General features: G+C 38.3%; 1 protein-coding gene across 2 annotated transcripts in view; it reads right to left on the reverse strand.

The window, feature by feature from the left end:
* plcb1 (phospholipase C beta 1) overlaps positions 1 to 26,368 on the reverse strand; it is a 76,604-nt gene that overhangs the window by 13,335 nt on the left and 36,901 nt on the right. The window contains exons 10-27 of one of the 2 annotated variants that reach the window (XR_013206567.1): positions 21,917 to 22,063; positions 20,482 to 20,639; positions 19,604 to 19,686; positions 19,171 to 19,255; positions 18,907 to 19,093; positions 10,437 to 10,513; positions 9,211 to 9,307; positions 9,052 to 9,136; positions 7,468 to 7,592; positions 7,221 to 7,375; positions 6,889 to 7,053; positions 6,711 to 6,810; positions 4,722 to 4,826; positions 3,488 to 3,603; positions 2,418 to 2,553; positions 2,199 to 2,252; positions 857 to 1,066; positions 575 to 755 (exon numbers count right to left, since the gene is read on the reverse strand). Coding sequence is in view for 1 of the 2 variants with exons in the window: in XM_077238291.1 (XP_077094406.1) it covers positions 575 to 755; positions 847 to 1,066; positions 2,199 to 2,252; positions 2,418 to 2,553; positions 3,488 to 3,603; positions 4,722 to 4,826; positions 6,711 to 6,810; positions 6,889 to 7,053; positions 7,221 to 7,375; positions 7,468 to 7,592; positions 9,052 to 9,136; positions 9,211 to 9,307; positions 10,437 to 10,513; positions 18,907 to 19,093; positions 19,171 to 19,255; positions 19,604 to 19,686; positions 20,482 to 20,639; positions 21,917 to 22,063 (2,276 nt within the window). In the remaining variant the exon portion in view is untranslated. Of the gene's footprint in view, positions 1 to 574; positions 756 to 846; positions 1,067 to 2,198; positions 2,253 to 2,417; positions 2,554 to 3,487; positions 3,604 to 4,721; positions 4,827 to 6,710; positions 6,811 to 6,888; positions 7,054 to 7,220; positions 7,376 to 7,467; positions 7,593 to 9,051; positions 9,137 to 9,210; positions 9,308 to 10,436; positions 10,514 to 18,906; positions 19,094 to 19,170; positions 19,256 to 19,603; positions 19,687 to 20,481; positions 20,640 to 21,916; positions 22,064 to 26,368 lie in introns of both variants that reach the window. The other variant, XM_077238291.1, reaches the window with a different exon arrangement.

Genomic DNA, 26,368 nt, shown 5'->3' on the forward strand with positions numbered 1-26,368 from the left:
CTGGGTGAAAATAACACACTTTCGACGGCATGGCTTCTGCTCTCCACTATAACTCTTCATCTTTGACAAAGCCGCAGAAATATGGCCATGGCCCCTTTTTTGCATATTCCGGAGGGAGTGTTGATTATGGGTTAGTTACGTATAAAACCCGGGAAGTATCTCGTTGTAGTCCCATTCGAGTCGTTTTTGTAGGCATTAAGCTTCCTGATTTTTAAAAGACGATATCTCTGCTCACGTTGAACTTTCAGCGCAGCAACTTTGCAGGTACTGTTCATGCACCAACAGCAACATTACACACTATTTACAATGAAAAAAGTGAAATCGCAATCAACCACCCCTTTAAACTTTCAAGTTCAATCAAATAAGGCAAGTTTAAGTCTTTTCAACTTAAAATATATTAAACTGACTTTAAAAAATTGTGTTGAACCTTGTATAATTTATAAAAAAAGTTAAAGTTGAAAATGTGAAAACACAAGTTGCAATGAGTCTTTAAAGAGACATTTTCAGTTTTAAAGAGTCATTTGCAAATGAATCAACACTGTAACTTAGTTTGAGTCCTGTATTCCCGACTCGCCTGTTTAATGTGTTCTTTCTTCAGATATTTCTCGCTGTAATACTGTTCCTGCCGGAGATTCAGGAGCTGTTGTTGCTGCTGCTCCTTGAGGTCCGACAGTTTGTGTCCGCTGTCCTGATCCAGAGTGTTCAGCTCCTGCTCGAAGAACGAGGGTCCGTGTTCAGGACTGGAGGACAAGCACCTGACGGCAGACCCGGTGTGTGAGACGTTTGTTCACCGGACGTTTGGACACACAATCCCACACAGCAACCGATCCGAGGACGTCTACCTACCTCTTCTTACCGTCTCGTTTTGCAGATTTCAGCAGGACGGCACGTTTGCGGAGGTAGTCGTGCTGGATCTCGTTGTATTTGGCCGTGTGCTCCTTGATCATCTCAGTGGTCTTCTTGTGGTGTTTCTTCACCAGGTCCTTCATCTCTTTATAGTGTCGTCTCTGCTCTCGAACGAAGCCCTTCTGCTGTTTGAGCTCCTCCACGGTTTGCGCCTCCATCTCTGACGCAGAAATAGTCAGAGGTGAAATGGACTGTGAAATTACTCCTTTACATTCCACCTCCATATTTTATTATCCTTTTCTGAAGCTCATGTCGATGGATTTTCTAACTCTCTACATCAGAAGTGTTTAAATAATATATAGTGAACCTTCGAAATGATTTGGACTCAACAGCTACCTAATAAAACATAATTTTATTTGAAGTCTCATATAACATAGGCAAAATATAGCTTCTTTTTAGATAGAGAAATCATTTATATTGCACACTTGACTGAATTATTTGTATTGTTTATGTTTGTGTAATATTTTGCATGTTAATATATATATATATTGTTTTTTGTAAACAAATAATAGAATAAAAATAGCAGGTTATTTAAAAAATAATTAAAATATATTAACATAAAATAATACACTGAATGTGATATATATTATATATATATATATAATAACCTGCTATTGTTTATACTTTCATGTTATATATATATATATATATTAAATTTAGTGTATTATTTTATATGTTAATATATTTTAATTATTTTTTAAATAACCTGCTATTGTTTATTCTATTATTTATGTTTACAAAAATAAAATCTTTTATTATTTTATGTTAATATATTTTAATTATTTTCGAAAATAATTCTATAATTTATGTTTACAAAACACACACACACACACACACACACACACACACACACACACACACACACACACACACACACACACACACACACACACACACACACACACACACACACATACACACACACACACACACACACACGCACACACACGTGCCGAGAGTGGAGCAAGGCCGTGGCGATTGATAATGAGCGATCCTTTAACTTTGTTACATATTTGTTTAATATATATTTAATATATTTAAATTATATATGTGTGTGTGCATGTATACATAATATTATTTGCATAGTATTTATATGTAATATTAAATTTGCCATGGATTGTTTATTCGTAATCTATATCTATATATAAATCTATATTCGTAATATGAAAAAAACCTAAGTTCATCATATACAATTATATTATAAATAATAATATATTAATATAAACCGTGCAGTTATTTCAGATTTTTATTTCACTGAATCGTTTAAGCCATTAGATGTGTTTAACACTGACCAGTGAGGACGCTATGAATGAGATCTTCAGTCTTTGCCGCTGGTTTGGTTGAGCCTGAAACATATCCAGATAAGATCTCATTAGATAAGATTCATGCATATCTAATAACATCATCATTTTTCTATCCTGTCCTGCTTGATGTGTGAATGTGTGAAACACCTCAATACACGCGACAGTAATGACGTGTAGTTCAGAAGAGAAGGTGTGTGAAGGTCTGACCTGAGGACTGTGCTTGTGTGCTGGTCTGGGACGCTGGTTTAGGAGCCGCACTGGGAGCGTGACTCAATCCGTTCTCAACCGGGGCGGGTTTGGGTTCGCTTTTAACCTCCGAGGGGTTTTCAACACCTGGATCCGCCTGAACAACAAGAAACTTCTGCTAGAAACGTCAGCAAATACCATTCTCTGTCAAACACAGTTTAACAGCAACAGAGCGCTCTCTGGAATGAAGGAAAAACTCATTCGAAAAATGACTTCATTCAGAAGTAAATGAATGGGAATGTGATTAGAGTTAAGACAGAGTAATTAATGAAGTGATTCCATTATAAATCTAGCACTAACTGATGCTCGTGTATATTGCATCTGAGAAATTAATTTTAATATATGACATTAGCATTAGTTTGCCCCTTTCAAAGGGCTTTTTCTTATACATTTTTAAGGCTCTTTTCTTATATAATTGAGTAGATAAATAAACACACACACACACACACACACACACACTCACACTCACACTCACACACACACACACACACACACACACACACACACACACACACACACACACACACACACACACACACACACACACACACACACACTCTCTCTCAGAAGTCTGGCCAAGGAAAATTTACATCTTCACCCTTTATTCACATATTATTAAAAAACTGTTAAAGGTTTTCAAACATATTGCGTAGTTGAGCTTGGAGTTGATCATTTTATTTATGATAACTCTATGAAACATGACAAATTGAGCCGACATAATTTTTTGGTCAGGCTTTCATTCAAAGAAATTATGAACACATGCAAAAACAAGAGAACCAATGAAATATTAATAACAGATTATGTTGTAGTCAATGTATGCTGTTTTTCTATGCAAATTTTTTTTTTTTTGCGAAATAATTTTGTCAGATAAATACCTTACCCAAGTGTAGTGTTTTATTCTTCCCTCATATTTAAAGGAAGATAATGAATTTTCTTCATATTTTGATGGTTTAATAAAATTTGTAGGGTCATAATTTCACTCTCCAACATTCAGGAGTGAAGATTTGTCGTGAGAGAATGTGAACGTGAACCTCTTTCATGTCCTTCTCCTCTTCTCCTTCCTCCAGAGTGAGCGCTGCCAGCTGTTTGGATCTCTGCTCCATTAAGTTGACGTATCTGATGGGGTTGGACAGCGCTTCAATGACATCTGTTCAACACAGAAACACACACATCTGCATTCAAATCAGTCTCTGCGTTACTATGAGCTAAAGTCACTTTAGTTAGTAACAACTGTAATGTTTTCAGAATATTTAGCAACTACAAAACCTTTTAAATATATCCAAAATAATATCCAAAGAAATAAGAATTGATGTGTGACATTATGCTGTGCCCCTTTTAAAGACCTTCTTCTTGCAGTGACATATCGCTCATATTTCTGAAGTTTCATTACAGCTAGAAACCCTTAATTAAGAGACATTTTTGAAAAGGTTTTTTTCCTTGGCATTTTATGGGTCATTTCGTCTTTTTAAAAGGCCTTCATTTACATAAACAGGATGTTAGATTCAATATTTTCTAAAGAAAGGTCTCTGATAATTATCTTCTGTGGGGTCTATATCACTTTGGATATTTGCATATTTAACACGTGATTCCCCATTTTAGCTTTAAATAGATGAGTTCACTTTGTTTTTATGTGTCTTTAATAAGGCAAAGTTTCTATTTAAATTAAACAAAGGAAAAAAAAAACGTTGTCTCTTAAGATCTTCCCACCAGTATTAGCGTCTGACAGGAAAACAGACGAGTAGAAACAAACGTGTGAAACGCTGCTGAGAAGGTCAGTGCTGTTGTTCCTCTGCGCTGTAACACTTTTTGACACAAACAGGAGCATTCTGGGTACTGGAGACGTGAGTCTGTCCCAAAATCCCTCATCTCATTGTTTCGGTATGCAAATAAGCATAAAACCATCTCTGGTATGAAGATTGAAAAGCTCCTCATTAAAAGCACAGTCGCTGTACAGTGAAGGCATCAGACGGCAATACCACGGTATTCTGATATATACCACGGTACTGGTAAGTCATTACTCACACTCAATAATTCACACTGAATATATTTGTCACATATGTTGTAAATAATGCAAAGCAGCTTGATGGTCTATTTTCTGTATGCAAAGTATAATTTCTTGATTATGATCCAGCTTGTGAGATTCACTCATATTTACCATGGTATTCATATGGACACCACAGTAGTACTATGGTAATTTTAGTGCTTTTTGTGAGTTGCCAGCCAGATGTTTCAGATGGCGGGTGATTATAGTAATGAACTTCTTACCAGCGAATGTATCCGGTACGTAGTCTTTGACCTCGATATACACGAATATAGCAGGAAGAGTTAGAGCTTGATTCTTTTCGTTTCTCAAACCGATGTAACGATAACCTGTGAAAATGTGAGAAAATTATTGTTTAATACAATAAACCCCTCTGCATTTCCATGTTGCAGCCTTAAATGTATCTAAATTAATAAATTACTAATTATATAGTAAAATATTCTAACTCTAATCTACGTAAAATCTAAAATAAAATTTTAAACAAAAAAATAAGATGAAATCATATTTCTATTGTTCCTTCAACAACTATTATTTAATGAAAAACATACAGTTCTTAAAATTTCTGAAATCAGTTAGTTTATTAAATCAACATTCAGCATATGGATTAAATATAGCCTATATATTGAGTATTGTGTTCGACCTTCAAGTCAAAAAAGTTGAGAACCACTAGTTTTAACTGTATAAAGAAAATACCTCATCATAAATGCCATTTGATGTTGTGATGACACAACGCAACACCATTTTTGCAATGTAAAGACGACTAAATAAATGCAAGAAAAAAAGACCAAAAGAACAAAAATGACAGAACATCTCAAACTGGAATTAGTCTATAAGTGTTCAGGCTAATTTAATGTGCCATATTATGCTTTTTTAAATATTTCCTTTCATGTGGTGTGTAATAGATCTGTTTGTGAATGTAAAACCTAAATGGAGTTATTGTCTCCTAAAAGAAAGAAGTGATTCTGAACTGAAACGAGTCGTCAGTAATTCAGTCTCACTTCCTGCTGGACCTGTGTAGGTTTGTAACTAATTTGAATAATGTCACCCCATTGGCTGCCGGATGAACAGCGTCTCTTTGCTCCGCCCTCAAACACTGTAGATGTATCTATGGCCCCATCCACACTACTGCGTTTTAGTTTAGAAACGGAGACCTTTTGCTACGTTTGCACCTCCCGTCCACACTAAACCGGCAAAAACAAAGACCTAAAACGGAGAAGTTTAGAAACTCTGCCGACCCCGTTTTGCGTTTTGAATCTCCGGAGGATATTTTAGTGTAGACGGGTCAAAACGGAGGACTTTAGAAACCATGACGCAGAGGCTCACGCTCGGCTCTCTGATTGGATGTCATACAATGGAAGAAAACGCAGAACAACAGCCTGGACTACCAGTTACGTTAGTGCAAGTAAATTCTGCATTTCACAATGCTACAACTGCCTACATGCGCCGGAGGCGAGCTATTATTCCAGCGATCTGTGCCAGTTCCCGTGTGCAGCGGCGGTATCAACCGTTCATGGAGCGTCGGTTTTGAGTTAAGCCGGGAAGAACCAGCGCATGGTGGGATAACTTTATCAATGAAGTTGTAGTTCCTGAGGAATGGTGCGAAAACTTTCGAATGTCCAGATCGGCACTTATCAACCTCAGCGAAATCTGAGGAATAGTCAATCCGTTTCCTGTTCACACCGGCACGCGCATGCCCAGTGTAGGTGAATGGTGACGTGATCCGCGTTTTCAGTCGTTTTAATGTGGACGGAGATCAGTTCTAATACGCAGCTAAAACGCTGGTGTGGACCGAGATCGTATTCGTTTTAATTCTCCGTTTCTAAACTAAAACACAGTAGTGTGGATGGGGCCTGAGACTGGAAGAGTTTGGTTGGTGTTGTTCGTGTTCAGAAGACGCTGTTTTCTGACAAAGCAAATCCACTTTGATGAGATTGATACGGTAAAACCCACCGTTACGGTTCGTATCACTGTGTATAAAGAGCTGAGATTCAGATATGATAATGAGCGTTTGGTTTCTGACCAATCACAACAGACTGTGTCATCTGACCAATCAGAGCAGAGCAGCTCTCAAAGAGGCGGAGCTCAGAGAGACTGAATCCTTAAACGGACCGTTTCAGACACTGTGAGAAATGCATGTAAAACTATTGCAGGAGACTCCAAAACAAAATTTAGAATAATAGGGGCACTATAATAGACATGACAGAGATTCTCACCGGGACGAATGGCTGAGACGGGAATGATCCGATGACCAATGAACTTCCCTCCCTCCTCAAACACGGCTATCCTCAGGGAAGCGAGGGTGGGCAACACAACCTGACCAACAAACAACACAAGTATATATCTCATGCTTTCCAGCCATCCGATGATCATAACAGCAAAAACATCACATACTTTTTTAAAGACGATGGGCTCCTCGTCCCACACAGGGTTGATGGCGTTGCTTTGGGACGTCTTTGTCTTGAAAGCTTTTCGTCTCGTGTCAACTGGAAGTCCAAACATGTCAATCTCCACATAAACGCCCACCTTCTTGTCAGTCAGGAACTGTCCTGATATGATCTAATGAAAGAGGCGATGACATTTCTCTTGCACAAAAACATCAAAATGCAACACTAAACACTAAAAAACATGCAAGTCAAATTATAGATTGCATCGAAATAGTGCATTGCAAATGAGTTTTGGCAACAGTCTCATGTCATAATTCTAGTACGTGTAATAAACCAAACCTTCACGGATAAGGTATTGGCTACGATCCCATCCACTGTGCTTTCTGTGAAGGGGTCGAAATGCTTGTCCGGTCGCCTCATGAACTCTGGTTTGAGTCTGTAGCCACTTTTCCCGTTGTACTCGTACATGCCGAGGTTCAGCTGCATGGACAGATCTGAGAGAGCAGAGTAAAGCACAAAATTACACTTGACATGTCATATCGCAGTTAAGTCCTATTTGAAGAAGTCTTGTTATTGCTCTGCTCACCGATGGTCTGAAAGTTGAGAGCGACGAGCTGACAGCCGGCGTTCCAGAACACCTGAGGCATGTAGTTGGAGGAATCCACTCGAGTTCCTTTAGGATAGATCCTGCTCAGCTGAAATTTGTTATATCTACATGTACACAGTTAAGGGAATGACGTAATGAACGGCACCGATTAATCAAGAAATCACGGACCTTCATCACAACTAGCACATACATCCCCAAAACAGAGGGAATCTGACAAATCATGTCTGTGTAGTATTAAAAAAATTGGAAATATGAAAGAAATTATATTTATCATAAAGACTTTTTTGCTATGTGACATTGTTTTATTGGCATGAGAAATAATCATATTCATCTAGATGTCTGTGTGTGTATATATATATATATATATATATATATATATGTGTGTGTGTGTGTGTGTGTGTGTGTGTGTGTGTGTGTATATATACACACGTATATAGAGTTTGGGCTCAGTAAATGTATATACATATATACATATAAAGCTACATTTACTGCCCCCAAATCATATTTAGTTTGGGATATATTACATTATATATATATATATATATATATATATATATATATATATATATATATATATATTAAAATGAACAAAAAATATAAAAAATATATAAATTAGAAACATTGCTTTGGCAACTAACTGAATTAAGTTTAAGTTCTAAAATTACTGAAATAAAAATAAAATGAATAAAAAAAATACATTAAACTATATAGAAATAGAAATAAATAAAAAAACACTTTTTTTTTCAAATGTTGACTTTGCAACAAACTGAAGTCCTGAAATTACGAAAAACTAAAACTGAAATAAAAATGAATTAAAGCTTTGTAGAAATATAAAACAATACAATTAAAAATAATTTTAAAAATCAAAAATGTTTCCATTTCAAATAAAGGCTATTTTTATTCCATTTTTCAAATAAAAATGGTCTAAATAAATTAATGAAAAAGAAAAACAATAAATGTGAAATAATATATATATATATATATACTTTGCAATTTAAATAACATATCATTGTTTTTCACAATATAGTGAGGATGAGAATGTACTTAATACAATAAAAGGCCCTAAAAATAGGCTTTGTTTTGTTTAATCCAAATGTAAATTTCTTATTCATTTATTTAAATTGTATTTGCGGTGAAATGTGACCCAGACGTGTATCGAGGTTTTGTGAGACGCACCCAAAAAAATGGCATAAAATGAAAACAATATCCTTTCATAAAAGAAATCGAATTCCCTCTTCCACACATTGAAACCTGTCGTGACTCGTGATCAGTCGGTCGTGTCTTTGATGATCTGATATTGTAAAGTGTGAATATGTGCACATGTGAGCATTTTCAGTCCATTCTTCACACAAATCTAGTAAATAGCTTCAGAAGAGTCATAAGGACTGGAGTTGTGAAATGTTCCTGACAGATGTGATTATTTGGGTCATTAGTTATGGCATAAATGATAGATGCACTTGTCCTGGTTTCCTGTCATGTGTGTCTGATGGGTTATGTGGGTTGTGTGTGACGTCGCTACAGAACAAAACACACTCCTCCTGGAGTTTATGGGGTAAAGGATGCTCTACGAACTCCACCGGGGTCTTGGTCAGCTGCTCCAGGGCTTTGGTCTCCACAAACGAGGACATCTGATAACTGCGTTTGGTTTCTGAAAGCAGACACGTCGAGTTTGAGCGAGATCTTATATCAGCGCAGCATGTTATCGCATGCAGTCGTACTCACTCTTGGAAACCTCGAAGGAGTGGAACTTTGTGGGCTGGATGTAATTGACCAGCGTGGACATTTCTTCAGTGGCAAAGGCTTCAGATCCTGCCGTACCCTGAGAAAACACAAAAACACCTCATACTTTTATGAAGGTTAAGCTCATCATTTGACAATCTGTTGAGAAAATGTTTATTTTTGTAAGAGGTACTATATAGGTGGCAAAGTATACCTGGAACTGACACAAGAGAGGTAAAACATTTTATTTACACAGAAATCAGCTTCTGTTGAATTAAACAGCTCGATTTATTTATCCGATTGATTAAATAAAATAAAATAAAATAAATACATTAATTAATTAATTTAAAGAAGAATAAAACCATACAGAAATGAAAGCTACATAGAAATACTAAAAAGAGAAGAAGACAAAAGCACATAATAAAATTCCTCAAACTTAAACTAAAAACTAAAACTGAAATACAAGTAAAGCCATACAAAAATATAGAGGTAAAAACAACATACAACATTGCATTGGCAACTAATTGAAATAAGCCTTAATACTAAAATTACCAAAATAAAAAGATTCTAAAAGCAATAAATACATTGAAGTTATATATAAATATTTTTAAATAAACCAACAAAAAAATAGAAATGAGAACTGAAACTGAAATAAAATAAAATATAATAAAAAAAAAAAAAACTAGAAATTAGAAACATTTCCATGGCAACTAATTAAACACGTTTAATTGGTATAATTACTAAAATACAAAAAAATACATAAATAAAAATTATTTTAAAAGAAACCAACAAAAAATAGAAATGTTGCCTTTGCAAAAAACTGAAATAAACGAATAAACAAATAATTGAAATTAGAAGCATTGTCATGGCAACTAATTGAAATAGTTGAAAGTACTAAGTTATTTATCTATTTAATTACTAAAATACCATGTTTTTATTAAATTAATAAAAATACACTGAAGCTTTATAAAAATATATTAAAAGAAACCAACAAAAATAGAAATGAGAAATGTTGCCTTTCCAACTAACTGAAATAAGTTTAGGTTGAAGTCCTAAAATGACTAAAACTAAAACTGAAAATAAATCAAAGCTAAAACTTCTAAACTAAAATGAAAACAGAAAATATAAAAACATAAGCAATTATAGCATAAATAAATACTATCATTGTACGTAAAAAACACTTATTTATCGATACACACCTGTCAATAAAAACACAAACTCTTACTGACCTCATCCATGGACTTCTTACAGTCGTCATCGTCATCATCTTCATCCTCGTCATCCTCAGCCTCCACCTCTGCAGGCGCTGAACCACAAAAATAAAATTATAATTCAAATCAAATCCCAAAGCAAACATGCGCATCTAAAGCAGACGGCAGAGTCGGTTCTGTCATCGCCTCGATCCACTGGATATAAGCAGAGCTGGTGTGTGTGTGTGTGTGTGTGTGTGTCTTCAAGATGCCAAGACTTCATCAATGAGTCTGAGACACACAGACCTTCACGACCTGCTGCTTTACAGGGATCGTTCATGATTCACTCATCATTTACTCATGAACACAGCGCAGACAGTTTACAAAAAACTCCATGTATTCCAATGAAAGAAATTCCTACAGGTTTTTAACAACATTGTAATTTTTGGGTGATATTCAAAACACCAGTCAAATGTTTGGTTTAATTAAGATTGTTGAAAGAAGTCTGTTCTGCTCACTGAGGTTGCATTTATTTGAGCACAAACACAGAAAACAGCTATTTTGAATCCTAAAAATATTTCCCAATATTACAGTTTCTACTATGTAAATACATATTAAACTGTAATGTATTCCTTTATTTATTTCAGCATCATTACTCCAGTCTTCAGTGTCACATGATCCTTCAGAAATCATTTAATATGATGATTTAATCCTCAAGAAACATTTCTCATTATTATCAATGTTGAAAACACATGTGCTGCTTCATATTTTTTATGAAGCTTTATATTCATAATATTTCATATTACACCTAAAGCGCTTTACAATCACGTCAGAGGATCTCCTTAACCATCACCAGTGTGAGCATCCACTGGGATGATGAGACGGCAGCCACAGTACAACGGCTCCAGTGCGCTCACCACACACACACACACACACACACACACACACACACACACACACACACACACACACACACACACACACACACACACACACACACACACACACACACACACACACACACACACACAAGCTATGGGTGGAGAGGAGAGAGAGTGATAGAGCCAATTCAGTGGATGGGGATTTATTAGGAGGCCACGATTGGCCAGGAAACCGGGGTTACACCTCCACTCTTTATGAGAAGTGCCATGGGATTTTTAATGACCACAGAGAGTCAGGAACTCGGTTTAACGTCTCATCTGAAGGACGGTGCTCTTTGACAGTATAGTGTCCACATCACTACACTGGGGCGTTTGGATCCACACAGAGCACAGGGTGAGCGCCCCCTGCTGGCCTCACTAACACCTGTTCCAGCAGTGACCTGGTTTTCCCAGGAGTGACATGTACCCCAGTCTTTGGGTACAGGGTGATATGTACCCCAGTCTTGGGCTACAGGGTGATATGTAAGTAAGTAAGTAAAATTTATTTATACAGCGCCTTTCACAGACTAAGTCACAAAGCGCTTTACAATAGACAAAAATGGATATAAAAATAAAAATAAAACAGATAAAATTATCAATATATAAAGTACAGAGATTACCCAAAAGCTAACCTGAACAAATGAGTCTTCACTTGTCCTCTAAAACTGTCCACATTCTCAGCAAACCTAATACTGGTTGGCAAAGCATTCCATAATCTGGGTGCCATAGCGGCAAAGGCTCTATCCCCACATGTCTTTAAACGAGTGCGTGGCGTAGATAGCAGATTTTGATTATTAGACCTGAGAGACCGGAGAGGGGTATGAAAATGAATTATGTCAGCAAGATAAGCAGGGGCCTGACCATGTAAAGCCCTATAGGTTATGGTTAGTATTTTGAATTGGATCCTGTAAATTACAGGAAGCCAGTGAACGGAGCAGAGTATCGGGGTGATATGGGTGCGCCTACTTGATCGAGTAAGTAACCTAGCAGCTGAATTTTGAATGGATTGCAATCTATGAAGAACAGATATGTTAAGTGAACAGAAAAGTGAGTTACAATAATCAATACGGGGGGAAATGAAGGCATGAATGAGCAGCTCCAGTTCTGAGTGAGAGACCACAGACCTCAATTTACTTAAATTACGTAAGTGGAAAAAACAGGATCTAATAGACTGCACCTTATCAATAAAAAAAGACAGCAGCCTATCACAAAAATTTTCAGAACATATTGTTGTCCTAATGGCTGGAGGAGATACAATATTATTTATGGTATCAAATAAAACCTTAGGGTTTCGCTTAGAGGAAGATATTAAATTAGAAAAATAAACCGTCCTAGATTTTGCAACTAAATTATTAAAATCCTGCATAAGTTGCTTAAGATACAGACGGTGGACTTCAAGCCCGGTGGATTTCCACAAACGTTCAGTCGTACGGCACCTCCTTCTTAGACAACGCACATCGTCCGTCATCCAAGGTGAGGTGTTACAGATGGGCTTAGTTTTTATCTTTAAAGGAGCCACTTCGTCCAACACAGAAGAGCAGAAATTGTTAAAAGATTGCATTAAGAGCTCAACATCATTGCTACAACCCATAAAATTAAGATCACAATCAAACCGAGAGATAAATTGCTCAACAGTTGTTTGAGTAATAATACGCGATTGTGTCAGACGTATGTACCCCAGTCTTGGGCTACAGGGTGATATGTACCCCAGTCTTGGGCTACAGGGTGATATGTACCCCAGTCTTGGGCTACAGGGTGATATGTACCCCAGTCTTGGGCTACAGGGTGATATGTACCCCAGTTTTGGGCTACAGGGTGATATGTACCCCAGTCTTGGGCTACAGGGTGATATGTACCCCAGTCTTGGGCTACAGGGTGATATGTACCCCAGTCTTGGGCTTCAGGGTGATATGTACCCCAGTCTTGGGCTACAGGGTGATATGTACCCCAGTTTTGGGCTACAGGGTGATATGTACCCCAGTTTTGGGCTACAGGGTGATATGTACCCCAGTCTTGGGCTACAGGGTGATATGTACCCCAGTCTTGGGCTACAAGGTGATATGTACCCCAGTCTTGGGCTACAGGGTGATATGTACCCCAGTCTTGGGCTACAGGGTGATATGTACCCTAGTCTTGGGCTACAGGGTGATATGTACCCCAGTCTTGGGCTACAGGGTGATATGTACCCCAGTCTTGGGCTACAGGGTGATATGTACCCCAGTCTTGGGCTACAGGGTGATATGTACCCCAGTCTTGGGCTACAGGGTGATATGGCTGCTGAGCAGTGGGGATTTCTTTAAGACCGCAAGGGAAGCTCGGCTTACCCTATAATGTCAAAAAATTAATGGTCAAATATTTACTATTGTGTTAACATTTTATTGACTAAAAATACGTTAGAACACGTTCATGTCGAAGACGAGTTCGTTCAGAATCAGCTACATATCAGCTACATATCAGCTACATTCAGACGGTCATTGGATAAATCTGCGATTATGTCCCATAATCTGGACGCTGGGCTTCTGCGTGATGATTGAAGAGTCTGTCGAAAGACAGCATGTTCTTTTGATTGACAGCGATTTTGTACTATAAAAAGTCGGTGACGCTGAAGCTATTCGAGCACAGTCCCATTGCGGATTTTGCAAGTGTAGTCGAAAGACAAATTGCTGAAACCTATTTCTTGGTATTTGGTTGGCGAAATTGCTAGGCGACTTTCATCATACATTTTACACAATTATACACCACATTCCTTGTTTCAGTTTAACCTAATTCCCACATTTCCTCTGAGTTTAATATCTTTATTTTTTATTTTTTGTTCATTCATTCATAATATATATATATATATTTAAGTATAAATAAATGAACAATTGTTATGATGTAGGCCGAAAATGAGCTTCCCCTCTTTGAAAGACCAGCAGCCGCCACTGCTGCTGACGTACAGTATTTGTGATTAAATAAATGCAGCTGTGGTGAGCAGAAGAGACTTCTTCCTCTACAGATGAGTTTTTTAAGCTTTATTTGGTTCTGAAATCATCATGTGCACTTATTTCCTGATAACTCTCTCTTTCTGCAAGGCAGTGTGGTCATGAAAGAGCTCAGCATGATTTCAGACATGCGTTCAGGTTCAGGTCTCTGTGCTTCTGCAGGTGGAGGTCTGGAGGAATCCACACCCAGCTGTTCAGCATCTGCTTTCTGCATGAATGCTGTCTGGATTTAACCTTTAAAAACCTCTGGCATCCATCAGCGGCTCCGACGCCTCTGTCAGACATGAACACACACGTCTCAGAGCTGCGGAGGGTCTGTCAGACATGAACACACACGTCTCTGACCTGCGGAGGGTCTGAAATGTCACACGCTTGACTCTCCACATGAGGCTGAACACAGAGACCGGCTCACGGTGGACCTAATCGAGCTGATGACGAGCTACTGACGTTTACTGGCCTTTCTTTCTTTCTTTCTTTCTTTCTTTCTTTATTTTCACTAAAGATAGATGTGACATATCAAGGGTTTTCATTTCACTTAAGAGAAGTTTCAAATAAGAAGGTTGAATATACTACATAGACCAGGGACCAGTTTTTCAAATAACAGACATCAGATGTCATATTAATTTACTTGGATCAAGTTATAGCCAAACTCGTGTCTGTGTTTTTACTTCCAAGGCATTTATGTTCAACATCTATCAAATCATTATCAAACAGTTCATATACCAAACGTACAAAGCTATTGTATTATATTATATTATATTATATTATATTATATTATATTATATTATTATTATATTATATTATATGTTTATAATTTAAAAATGACTATAAATAATTCTATAAATGAAACAATAATGTAAAAATAATATAATAATGTTTTAAATATTATATATAATACAAAATTATAATGTATTAACATATTACATCATTATTGCATTTTATATTGTAAAATAAGAACATTATAAAATAATAAAATGATCAAATATAAAAACAATAGTATTGTATGTAATATATAATAATATAAAATTATATTTTATTGATTTACAAATGTGATATAAATAGCATAAAATAACACAAATAATAATATAATATTATTTGTGTTTATATATAATACAATATATTAAAAATAAACTATCTAATTTAGTATTTTTATATTAAATATTTACAATGTAGAAATGTATACAAATTGAATATAACATATTATACATTATAATATAGTAATATTATAGCATATATAATACATAATAAAAAAATGAATGCCATAACCATTTACAAATTTAATTTACATTTTTAATATTCTATTTTTTTTTTTAAATTTATTGAAATTCTATATAAATAATAGAAAATATCAATAATATTATAGTATATAATTGTCACATGTATGTCCCGTGTTTCAGTCTGTTCCTTGTCTGTCGTTGTTAATATATGCGTGGTTGTTCTGTTCCCGTTCTACCTGTTCTTGTATATCCAGATTGTGTAAATTACAGTCTGCTTCTATTGTGATCCTGACTCCATGCCTGCTTCAAACAGCCTGTGACAGAACGACAGACTGCCCAACATGGACTATCGGGACAAAATGATCGTCATGGCTCAGGAGAGCCAACGTTTTTTTTCTTTTGTTGTTGACTTTTGCCGCCTTGCCTTCTTCAGTGACCTGGATGATGAGACCTTGTGCACGTCGTGTCCCACCGAGACTGTGCTGCCGGGGTGTCTTATCGCCGAGCCGGCACACCCCGCCAGTCCAGCCGAGCCTGCACCGTCAGTCCAGCCGAGCCTGCACTTCACGCCAGTCCAGCCGAGCCTGCACTTCACGCCAGTCCAGCCGAGCCTGCACTTCACGCCAGTCCAGCCGAGCCTGCACTTCACGCCAGTCCAGCCGAGCCTGCACTTCACGTCAGTCCAGCCGAGCCTGCACTTCACGTCAGTCCAGCCGAGCCTGCACTTCACGCCAGTCCAGCCGAGCCTGCACTTCACGCCAGTCCAGCCGAGCCTGCACTTCACGTCAGTCCAGCCGAGCCTGCACTTCACGTCAGTCCAGCCGAACCTGCACTTCACGTCAGTCCAGCCGAGCCTGCACTTCACGCCAGTCCAGCCGAGCCTGCACTTCACGTCAGTCCAGCCGAGCCTGCACTTCACGCCAGTCCAGCCGAGCCTGAACTTCACCCAGTCCAGCCGAGCCTGCACTACACGTCAGTCCAGCCGAGCCTGCACTTCACGCCAGTCAAGCCGAGCCTGCATTTCACGCCAGTCCAGCCGAGCCTGCACTTCACGTCAGTCCAGCCGAGCCTGCACTTCACGCCAATCCAGCCCAGCCTGCACTTCACATCAGTCCAGACGAGCCTGCACTTCACGCCTGTCCAGCCGAGCCTGCACTTCACGTCAGTCCAGGCGAGCCTGCACTTCACGCCAGTCAAGCCGAGCCAGAGCATCTCGTCATGCCCGCCGAGCTAGAGACTGAATTCCCACCCAGCCTCCCTCTCCCACCTCCTCCCATCTGCCACCTTTCCACTCTTCCGCCACTGCCTGTCAGCCCCTCAGCTCGTCTAAGCACTTTCTGCGAGGTGGAGTCGCTGTGGGCCTGCCAGCCTGCAGCTCCTGCGCAGCTAGAGGTCGATTCCCCGGCTACACCTCAGTCCTCAGAGCCCACACCTTCATCTCGACCTGTCAGCCCGTCGCCTCCACCTAGATCCACGACTCCTTCATCGCCTCCGCGGTCCGTGGGTCTTCTACACCATGGCCACCCGAAGGGTCTTCTCCACCATGGCCGCCCGAAGGGTCTTCTCCACCATGGCCACCCGAAGGGTCTTCTCCACCATGAACACCCGAAGGGTCTTCTCCACCATGGCTGACCGAAGGGTCTTCCCCATGGCCGTCTGAAGGGTCTTCTCCACCCTGGTCACCTGCACAGCCTGCTCCGCCCTGGAGGCTCCCTGCTCTGGATTGGCCAAGCCCTCATCAGCCTCCAGGACACCCGACCCTTATCGATGTAATACGGAGCGAGGTCGCACCTTGCAGGACGGGGGGCTTCTGTCACACGTATGTCCTGTGTTTCCCCCGTCATTGTGCAATTGATTTAGTCCTGTGTCCTAGTTTTCCTGCTCATCGTTAGTGTTCAGTTCTATCACCTGTCTACCTTTCCTTATCAGTTCATTTTCCCCAGCTTTGTCTTGTTTCCCTAATCTGTTCCCTATGTATTTAAGTCCTGTGTTTCAGTCTGTTCCTTGTATGTCGTTGTTCCTATATGCGTGGTTGTTCTGTTCCCATTCTATCTGTTCCTGTATATCCAGATTGTGTGAATTAAAGTCTGCTTCTATTGTGATCCTGACTCCGTGCCTGCTTCAACCAGCCCGTGACAATAATATATAATAATATAAAATTATATTTTGATATTAATTTACCCATTTGATTGGAATATTTAACATAGATTTTTTTACAATAATAATATATGGCCTGCATAATTTTACATTTCGAACACTGTCAGTCATGGACATGAACATTTCAATTATTGACTGACTGTTTGAAAGTCCCGCCCATTTGAGATCTCGTCCAACCATTATACACTAGAAACGTGCCGGGTTTCCAGGTGGGGCTAAAAAATATTTCTCAAAGACTTTCAGTGAAGCACACAGTGTCCATGAGGGACATAAAATGACGCTTTTAGAGACTATTGTCCAGTCAACATCAATGCTTCTTGCTTCATTCAATATCAATAATACAGGTATTGGGCCCTATCATACACCCGGCCCAATACGCAGGCGCGATGCGATTGTTTTTTGCTAGTTTCAGCCCCATGCAGTTTTCATTTTCACGCCATGCGCCACGTTGTTTAAATAGCAAATGCATTTGCACCTATTTATGTGCCCATGGGCTGCTGGTCTGAAAACCAGGTGTGTTCAGGCGCATTTATGGTGCGATATTTTGAGGAACTGAAATAGACTGAGCCATTGACCAACTGAAACCTGTTCTAAAGTCAATGGTGCAATTTTTTTTGTTATTTAAAGAGCGCGTTAGTAATGTGCACCTATAGGCGGGTGCACAACGCGTGTATTACACACACTCTGCTTATTAAACACACAGGGATGCGCAACAGCACACAAACATGCCAAATATTAAAAAGAAAAGGATTACAATGTAAAATATTATTATTGTGTACATAAAGATATGGTGGAATGAATCCGGCTTGTCATGTAGATATTCTGCCTGTGCTTTAACCTCACACACACACACAGCTTTAACCTCACGCACAAGCTGATCCATTTCCTGGCTAGGGAAGCATTCCGTTTTTCCACTTGCAAATTCCGCCATGTAAATAGCGAATCCGCCATGGCGCGAGCGCAACTGGCATTTAAAGGGAATGGGAGATGAGACTCTGATTGGTTTATTGCACGTAAAGCTCAAAACACACCCATTATTCATAAAGAGAATAGAGACAACCCTTTTAGACCATGCACCGGGAGCGCTGACCATTTTTCCCGTCGTTAAACTAGCAAAAGTGGATTCGGACACGACCTAAGTGTGATTAGTGAGCTTAGATACTTAAAATAGGGCCCATTGAGTTTTCTGAACCTGCAGATTTGAAGGTGAAACCGTGTGTAATATGAGCAATACCTGCAGGTCCAGCACTGGGTGACGACGGCTCAAAGACGCTGGACGAGTCGCTGTTGGTGTTGGACACTTGCTCGGACAGCTTCTTCTTCGTGCTCCCGTCGGACGGTTTCGGGTGAGATTTCTTGTTCTTGATGAGGATCTTTCCCATGAGCTCGTGAGGGCTTGGCAGAGGAACTCCTGATTCCAGCTGAAACAGGATTTCTCATGAGAACATTGTCTCGACAGCAAAAAGAGCACCAGTGGATGTGGGAGTGATACACTTACAGGATATTTCTCAAGCGGCTCGGTCAAAAGAGCGTCCCCGAATATTGATCTGCAATATTCTGCCATTTTGGCTTGCTGTTTGGGGCTGCGATTCAATATCAACAAAATTAGAGCTGTCATAAAACAACCATCACAACACCGAACAAAATTAGTTCCTTGCATGCTTCTCATTCCTGTGAAACTACGAGTCCTTCGTCGACTGATATGAAATTCCCAGACTGCGAAACACATCATGTCATCTTTGATTTCATGCAGAAAATAAAGCCGCCACATCTCACAAGAGAACAATGATGACTGAAAACAAATTATGCGTTTCAGAGATGGTTATAATCGCTGTACTCAGTGTTGCCATAGTTTCAGGAGCAGCGGCGCGACGGGACAAGAGTATCAGAGGAGTGTGTGTGTGTGTGTGTGTGTGTGTGTGTTCACTTACGAGTCTACATGATTCTCAAAGGACAGGATGACAGGGAAAGGAGACGTTTTAAAAGCGCACTCCGCTATGGCTTCAATCACTTCCTGCAAAACAAGAACAGATTGAACTGAATTTAAATGTGTAAATATTTAGATATAGTGCAATAGCTTTATTTATAGTGATTATTTATAATATTATATTGCAGTTATAACAGTGAATGCTATACAAACTGACTTTTTATTATTGTACTTTCTATATCACTTGTTATATATGTTAGTACATTTTGTGAAATTCTACAGAACACATTTAAAAATGTAATTAATAAAATTTACTTATCTCCTAGCTATAAAAATAAAATAATACAATTAAATGTAGAATAAAATATAAAAAAATTAACAGACAACTAATATTAGTTAAATAATAAAGCTAAAATAAATAAATAATTAATAAATATTAAAATTAATCAATTAATATATAAAATATAGAATATATATATATATATATATATATATATATATATAAAGAAATATAGAAAATAAATTAAAATTAAAATTAAAACTAAATAAATAATGAATTACTAATTATTTAAATGAATTAGCTTTAATAAAATAAAAAAGCACTTACGTCTGCAGACAGACTTTGCATTTGATTGCGTATCAGTCAGTGAAAAAATTACTCAGTACAACTTTTGAATTATTGGTTATTTTTTACGGAAACCAAGGTAAGCACCACTTAACTGCAGATCCTGATGAAAAGCAGTGTGAAAACTCAAGACTGACCCCAGGCTCTCGTGTGTGTGTGTGTGTGTGTGTGTGTGTGTGTGTGTGTGTGTGTGTGTGTGTGTGTGTGTGTGTGTGTGTGTGTGTGTGTGTGTGTGTGTGTGTGTGTGTCGCGGTCACCTTGAAGCAGATTTCTGAGGTCATGGTGAATCCGTGTGTGATGACGGGCTCCTCCTCCGCTGTTCGGCCCTTCCAGCAGTCGAGCTCCACACACCGACAACCAGACAGAAGAGTCTGACGATACATCTCCACTGAGGAGTTCCCCGCGAGCTGTCCCGCTGACCACACACACACACACACACACTTGTTTTTATATCTTTACGTAGACTTTCCATAGACATAATGGTTTTTATACTGTACAAACTGTATATTCTCTCTCCCTTACACTAACCCTACCACTAAACCTACACATCTCACACAGACACACACACACACACACACACACACACACACAGACACACACACACACACTAACCCGACCGCTAAACCTACCCATCTCACACACACACACACACACACACACACACACACACACACACACACACACACACACACACACACACACACACACACACACACACACACACACACACACACACTAACCTGACCGCTAAACCTACCCATCACACACAGACACACACACACACACACATACACACACAGACTAACCAAACCCCTAAACCTACCCATCACACACACACACACAAACCCAGCCCCTAAACCTACCCATCTCACACAGACACACACACACACACACACAAACACACACACACACTAACCCGACCCCTAAACCTACCCATCACTCACACACACACACACACACACACACACACACACACACACACACACACACACACACACACACACACACACACACACACACACACACACACACACACAGCATATGTTCTAATGAATATGCACTCAAACAACTACTTTGCTTGACTCGAATGGACTGCGTTATATTTTCATGGACTTTTTTTTGTCTTTTTTGAACTTGACTCATGCTTTTTATGGAAGAAAAAAACAGTATATCAGCTATATCCGCTTGGAACAACAATGGTAAAAAAAAAGAAGAGTGGTTCCGTTAAGAACAGCAGTTGTGTCACGTAGTCGAGTGTGTTCTGCACTCCTGCTCCGACTGAGGTTTAGATTGATACATTAGCAGGACATTCACTGTAATTGCATTTATAATTCATTTCTGCTTGGTTTTTGAGGTCTAGCTGAGCATGCGCTGTATTCTCAGCTCTCTCCTGATAATTGGCTTTTACGTGATGTAATGCACTTTATCGGAAGTAGGCTTAAATGTAAATGTACTAATTCATGTAAAACATTGCCAAATGAGGAAATATTATTATAGAGTTTTAAAGGCAGCTCTGCTTCTGTGCAATTTATATTATTCATAGAATGTTTCGATCAGTCAATCTACGGTGTGCAGTTTATTATGAAATTTTGCAACTTTATGCATTAATGAATTGAGTTCGGTATCATTTCTTGCATCTGTTTGCATATTGCGCATGCATGTGATATGTGTCTGCTATGAGTTGTGCGGTACCTGTGAGGTAGGTGTTGTGGGAGGAGTTGATGAAGTACTGAGAGAGTGGGAAGGTCATGTCTTCACTCTGGTCCAGTTTTTCGGCAGGAATGACGCTGTTCTCTTGACTGATCAGATATCTGGAGAAGCCCTCCACTGAGATCTGCCCTGTTACACAGATATCACAAAGAGGAGCATGCTTGCATGCAACATAAATCATATTTGTGGGTAACACTATATTTGACAGTGTGTTTGACAGGTTTTGTGTCTTGTTCCTTGTTCTTGTCTGTCATGTGATGCCCTGATTGTCATGTGATCCTGCCATATGTCATTTGTTAATCGTCTGATCATTGTTCAGAGGTGTTCCTTGTCTTGTGATTAGTCTTTGTATGTAAGCCCTCATGTTTGCCCTGTGTCTTTGTCTAGTATTGAATGTTCGTCTAGGTTCTTGATCGGAGTTTCATGCCTTGCCATGCCCTTATTTTATGTTTGATTATGTTTTGTAGTAAAGTTGCATTTGGGTAATCTACCAGCTTGCCTCCAGTGGATTCATTCGTAACACCTTGTTACATATATTACATGTACTTACCATAGTAATAACAGTAAATTATGCATAATTACATGCAACTAACCCTGAACCAAATCCTAATCCTACCCTAACCCTATAGTAAGTACATGTTCTCAATTAATATTAATCAGTACTTAAATATATAATTACACTGTGACAATGACACCTTAATATCAAGTGTAACCTAGCCTATTTGTGATATGCAATTTAAAATAACTGTTTTCTGTAATTGTACTTTATTCCTGTGATCAAAGCTGAATTTTCAGCATCATTACTCCAGTCTTCAGTGTCACATGATCCTTCAGAAATCACTATAATATGATGTTCAAGAAACATCTTTTGAAAACAGATGTGATTCATTTTCTTTTAGGATTCTTTGATGGATAAAACATTAAAAATAACATTTGGAATTCTCATGGAACACTTTCTTTCTGTCACTTTTAAACAATTTAATAAAGAAAAAAAGCCTCTGAACGGTAGTTTTCCAGCAGGATCATTATGGCACCAAAGTGACAAAATAAAGATGGGATTGTGTTGTATTCACCTTCATCTACGAGCAACAGAGGATCTTTCACGTCAGAAAATTATCACTCTCTTTAGCACCTAAACTAACAACTTGTCTCATCGAGTAAATTAGCACTGCTCTGCAAACAGACTTCAAATTAAACTGGAGCTGTAAGATCAGTGTTCCCTGAACAGCACTCGCGCTTGAGAACACACTGGGGGACGAGTGTCCTCTGAGACTCGTTCTCATCAGCAGTTTACATTCATTAAGCTCATTCTCTGCAGAGCTCCAAAGGTAATTAACCGTGGCCCTTTTTCCGGCTGGAAGACACTGCTCGGGATCGGGATCAGGATCAGGATCACCACGTCTCTGTCACTCCAAAGCAAACACAACCTTTGAGTGCACACCGAAATAACACAAACCACCTCGCTGTCTCCAAAGGGGAGTCGAACGCTTTTTAAAGACTACAATTACCGCACACTGCTGAAATTCTGCAATTGTCTTGTCGAGTTAAATGGGGAATGAAAGAACAGGGACGAGATGAGAATGTAGATTGCATCTGTTGTCACAGTCCTGCATCCGAAGGTGCTTTTCTGAGATGTTCAGACCGGTCTAGTTTCAAGCTTTTAAAGGGGTTTTTACACTGGATTGGTCAGACTAGAAGCTATTATATTAAGAGTTGAGCAAAACTCAGTTAGCTAGTGGAAAATCAGTCTAACCTTTCATTCTCCAATTTGGCCAAAAGAAGATTTTACGCAACTGACTTTTAAAAAAGTCTGGTTGATTGACTCGAGATTATGCTTTTATAGCAAGTAAAAATATTTTAGTGTAATTGTACAAATCCTTTCAGCTTGTGCTACCAAATCTTTTTATTGTGAAAAAACATCAGATTTTTATTAAGTAAACATAAGAATAACTATTATATCATTAGTAATATTTCAAGATCAACACCTACTGGACTGAAGCAGCTTCGATTTACATGATTATCTATGCATCATATTTTACCAAAATCATATTCAAATGTGAGTCTCAAATATGATCAACAGGCTTTTGAGGAAGGTTTATTTGTTCATCTCTCAATCATCATTGTATTGCATTGCATTATGTTTTAAACTTTGATTATAAACTAAGCATTTAAATATCATCAGACATTATTGGAAGATATAGAGTGATGACTGATATTTATATGCATTTTATGTTAGTATCTGTTACACTGTAATAAAGATCTCATTGATTTACATTACAAGCATCAGAATTTCATCTCACTTTTGGTTCATATAAATATCAGCATTCATATTTTTGCTCTGTTTGAGTCTCTGAATAAATTTGAGCTGTTTCCCCCTCCGTATTCTCACGATATTATCCTATATGAGTCATAAAAGCCTTAAGATTTTCTTTTTGTCTTTTGAACTGCTCCATTTCAAAACACTAGATTTATCTGATCATTATTTCATATGTATAGATGATAGTTCATGCAACCGGTCCCAGATAAAACACCTAAGACCAGCAAACCTTTTTTAAAGAAAAGAAACATGATTTTTTTTAACAGCCAATTCAAATATAAAAATAGGAACAATGTCTCCAGCGTTTACTGGCAATCGAACAACGAGTGTCGCTCGGACACAATGTAATCCTGCCACCGCAGACCATTCCCGCGTTTACAACCCAGTTGTTCTTCAAATCTACAATCAATACTGTGCAAATATCCGCGTCTCGTGTGGCTGGCGTGGGCGTTCGCCTGTCCACCGCCTGTCTTTGAGGAAATAGAGTGGTAATCTGTATGACAGCGGTGTGTCGTGCCAGAACCGCGAGCTAAAGAGCCTCATGATCATCCTCATCTACCGCCATCACTGGCTGATCAATCTCCTGTCACCAGCCCTGCGCTCACACTGACCTGATCTCCGCTTCGCCCGGGGAGCCTTGTGCTCGCACAGATATAAATAAACTGCGCGACTGCATCTCGGGAGTTATTGTTGCTATGGAAATGAAAAGTGGAGAACGGTATGGAGGTTTTATTTTCTTTCCATAGAATAAATATAAGGAAACTCAAAGGTTCTGCACAAAAAAACAAGTGCACTTTCTTGCTGTCTACCGCCTACATAGGCAACGGCCTTCTTAGTCAACATCCAGGCTGACAGACAGACAGATCCTTATGAATTAGATAAATACATACTGCACAGAAATGTTTGGTAATTGTATTAATTATACTTTTCAGTTTAGAATGAATATTTATATTTATTATTGTTATTAGTACATTCATTACTTTATTAATATACTTATCATAAAAGATACTTATTGGGGCTGTCAAATCGATTAATCGCGATTAATCACATCTAAAATAAATGTTTTTGTTTGTGTTTATGTAATATAATATAATATATATACAGGTATGTATGTATATATATATATATATATATATATATATATATATCACACACACACACACACACACACACACACACACACACACACACACACACACACACACACACACACACACACACACACACACACACACTATATATAAACAAACTTTTATGTTAGATGCGATTAATCGTGATTGTTCGATTTGACAGCACTAATACTTATACTAATATAAATAATTTACTGAAATAAATGTGTGCATATAATATACATATTGATTAGTATATTAAATTAGTGAATTTACTTCTAAAGCAACATCCCAACCGAAACAGATCCTTATAAATGAGAGATTTACAACATATAAATATACAAAAAATACACAATTTTTAATAACTAGCTATTCTTTTGAGTTTAGCATGAATTAGTACATTCGTTTTAGTATATTAATTAGTATATTTATATACTAATTACATACATAATATACTAAAACCGATAATGCACTCATTAATTAGCATATTAAATCAGTGAATTTACAGTTGCCTTATACAGGCAATAACTCGATCATTAAAAATTTGAGATTTTTTAATTAATATGCATGAGCCACTGATTCGCTGACAAAAAAGCAAATCTCCAGAGGAGGGAAAAGACGTAAACAAGAGATGAATGACTGAGAATATCTGATGAAAATTTACATTTTTATATTAGGTTGTCGCTATAATGTTTCAGGCCGGATTACTAAACATTTTAATGACAAAAATTCTCAAACGTATTTCTGTAAAGTTACATTTTTTTAGGCCTCCCTACGGTTTCTGATATGAGTGTATCCAGGCATTTAAAACTGATGAGATTTATAAGGTGTCAGTTTTCGGGACAGTTCCCGCACTCCGGGTTAAATCCAGAGGTATTTGCTGTTTGAAGCGACAGACAACACTGAAAAACACAGTTTTAAGGCGGCTGTCAATCAGAAGTTGGGTGGAAAAACTAATGAGGGATTATATTTCATATTAGTATGATGACAGGAACTGACGGCGTTCTG

Source organism: Siphateles boraxobius, unplaced genomic scaffold (genome assembly GCF_051911475.1).
Source record: "Siphateles boraxobius isolate OS27281-9 unplaced genomic scaffold, OSU_SipBor_1 22, whole genome shotgun sequence".
Lineage (NCBI taxonomy): Eukaryota > Metazoa > Chordata > Actinopteri > Cypriniformes > Leuciscidae > Siphateles > Siphateles boraxobius.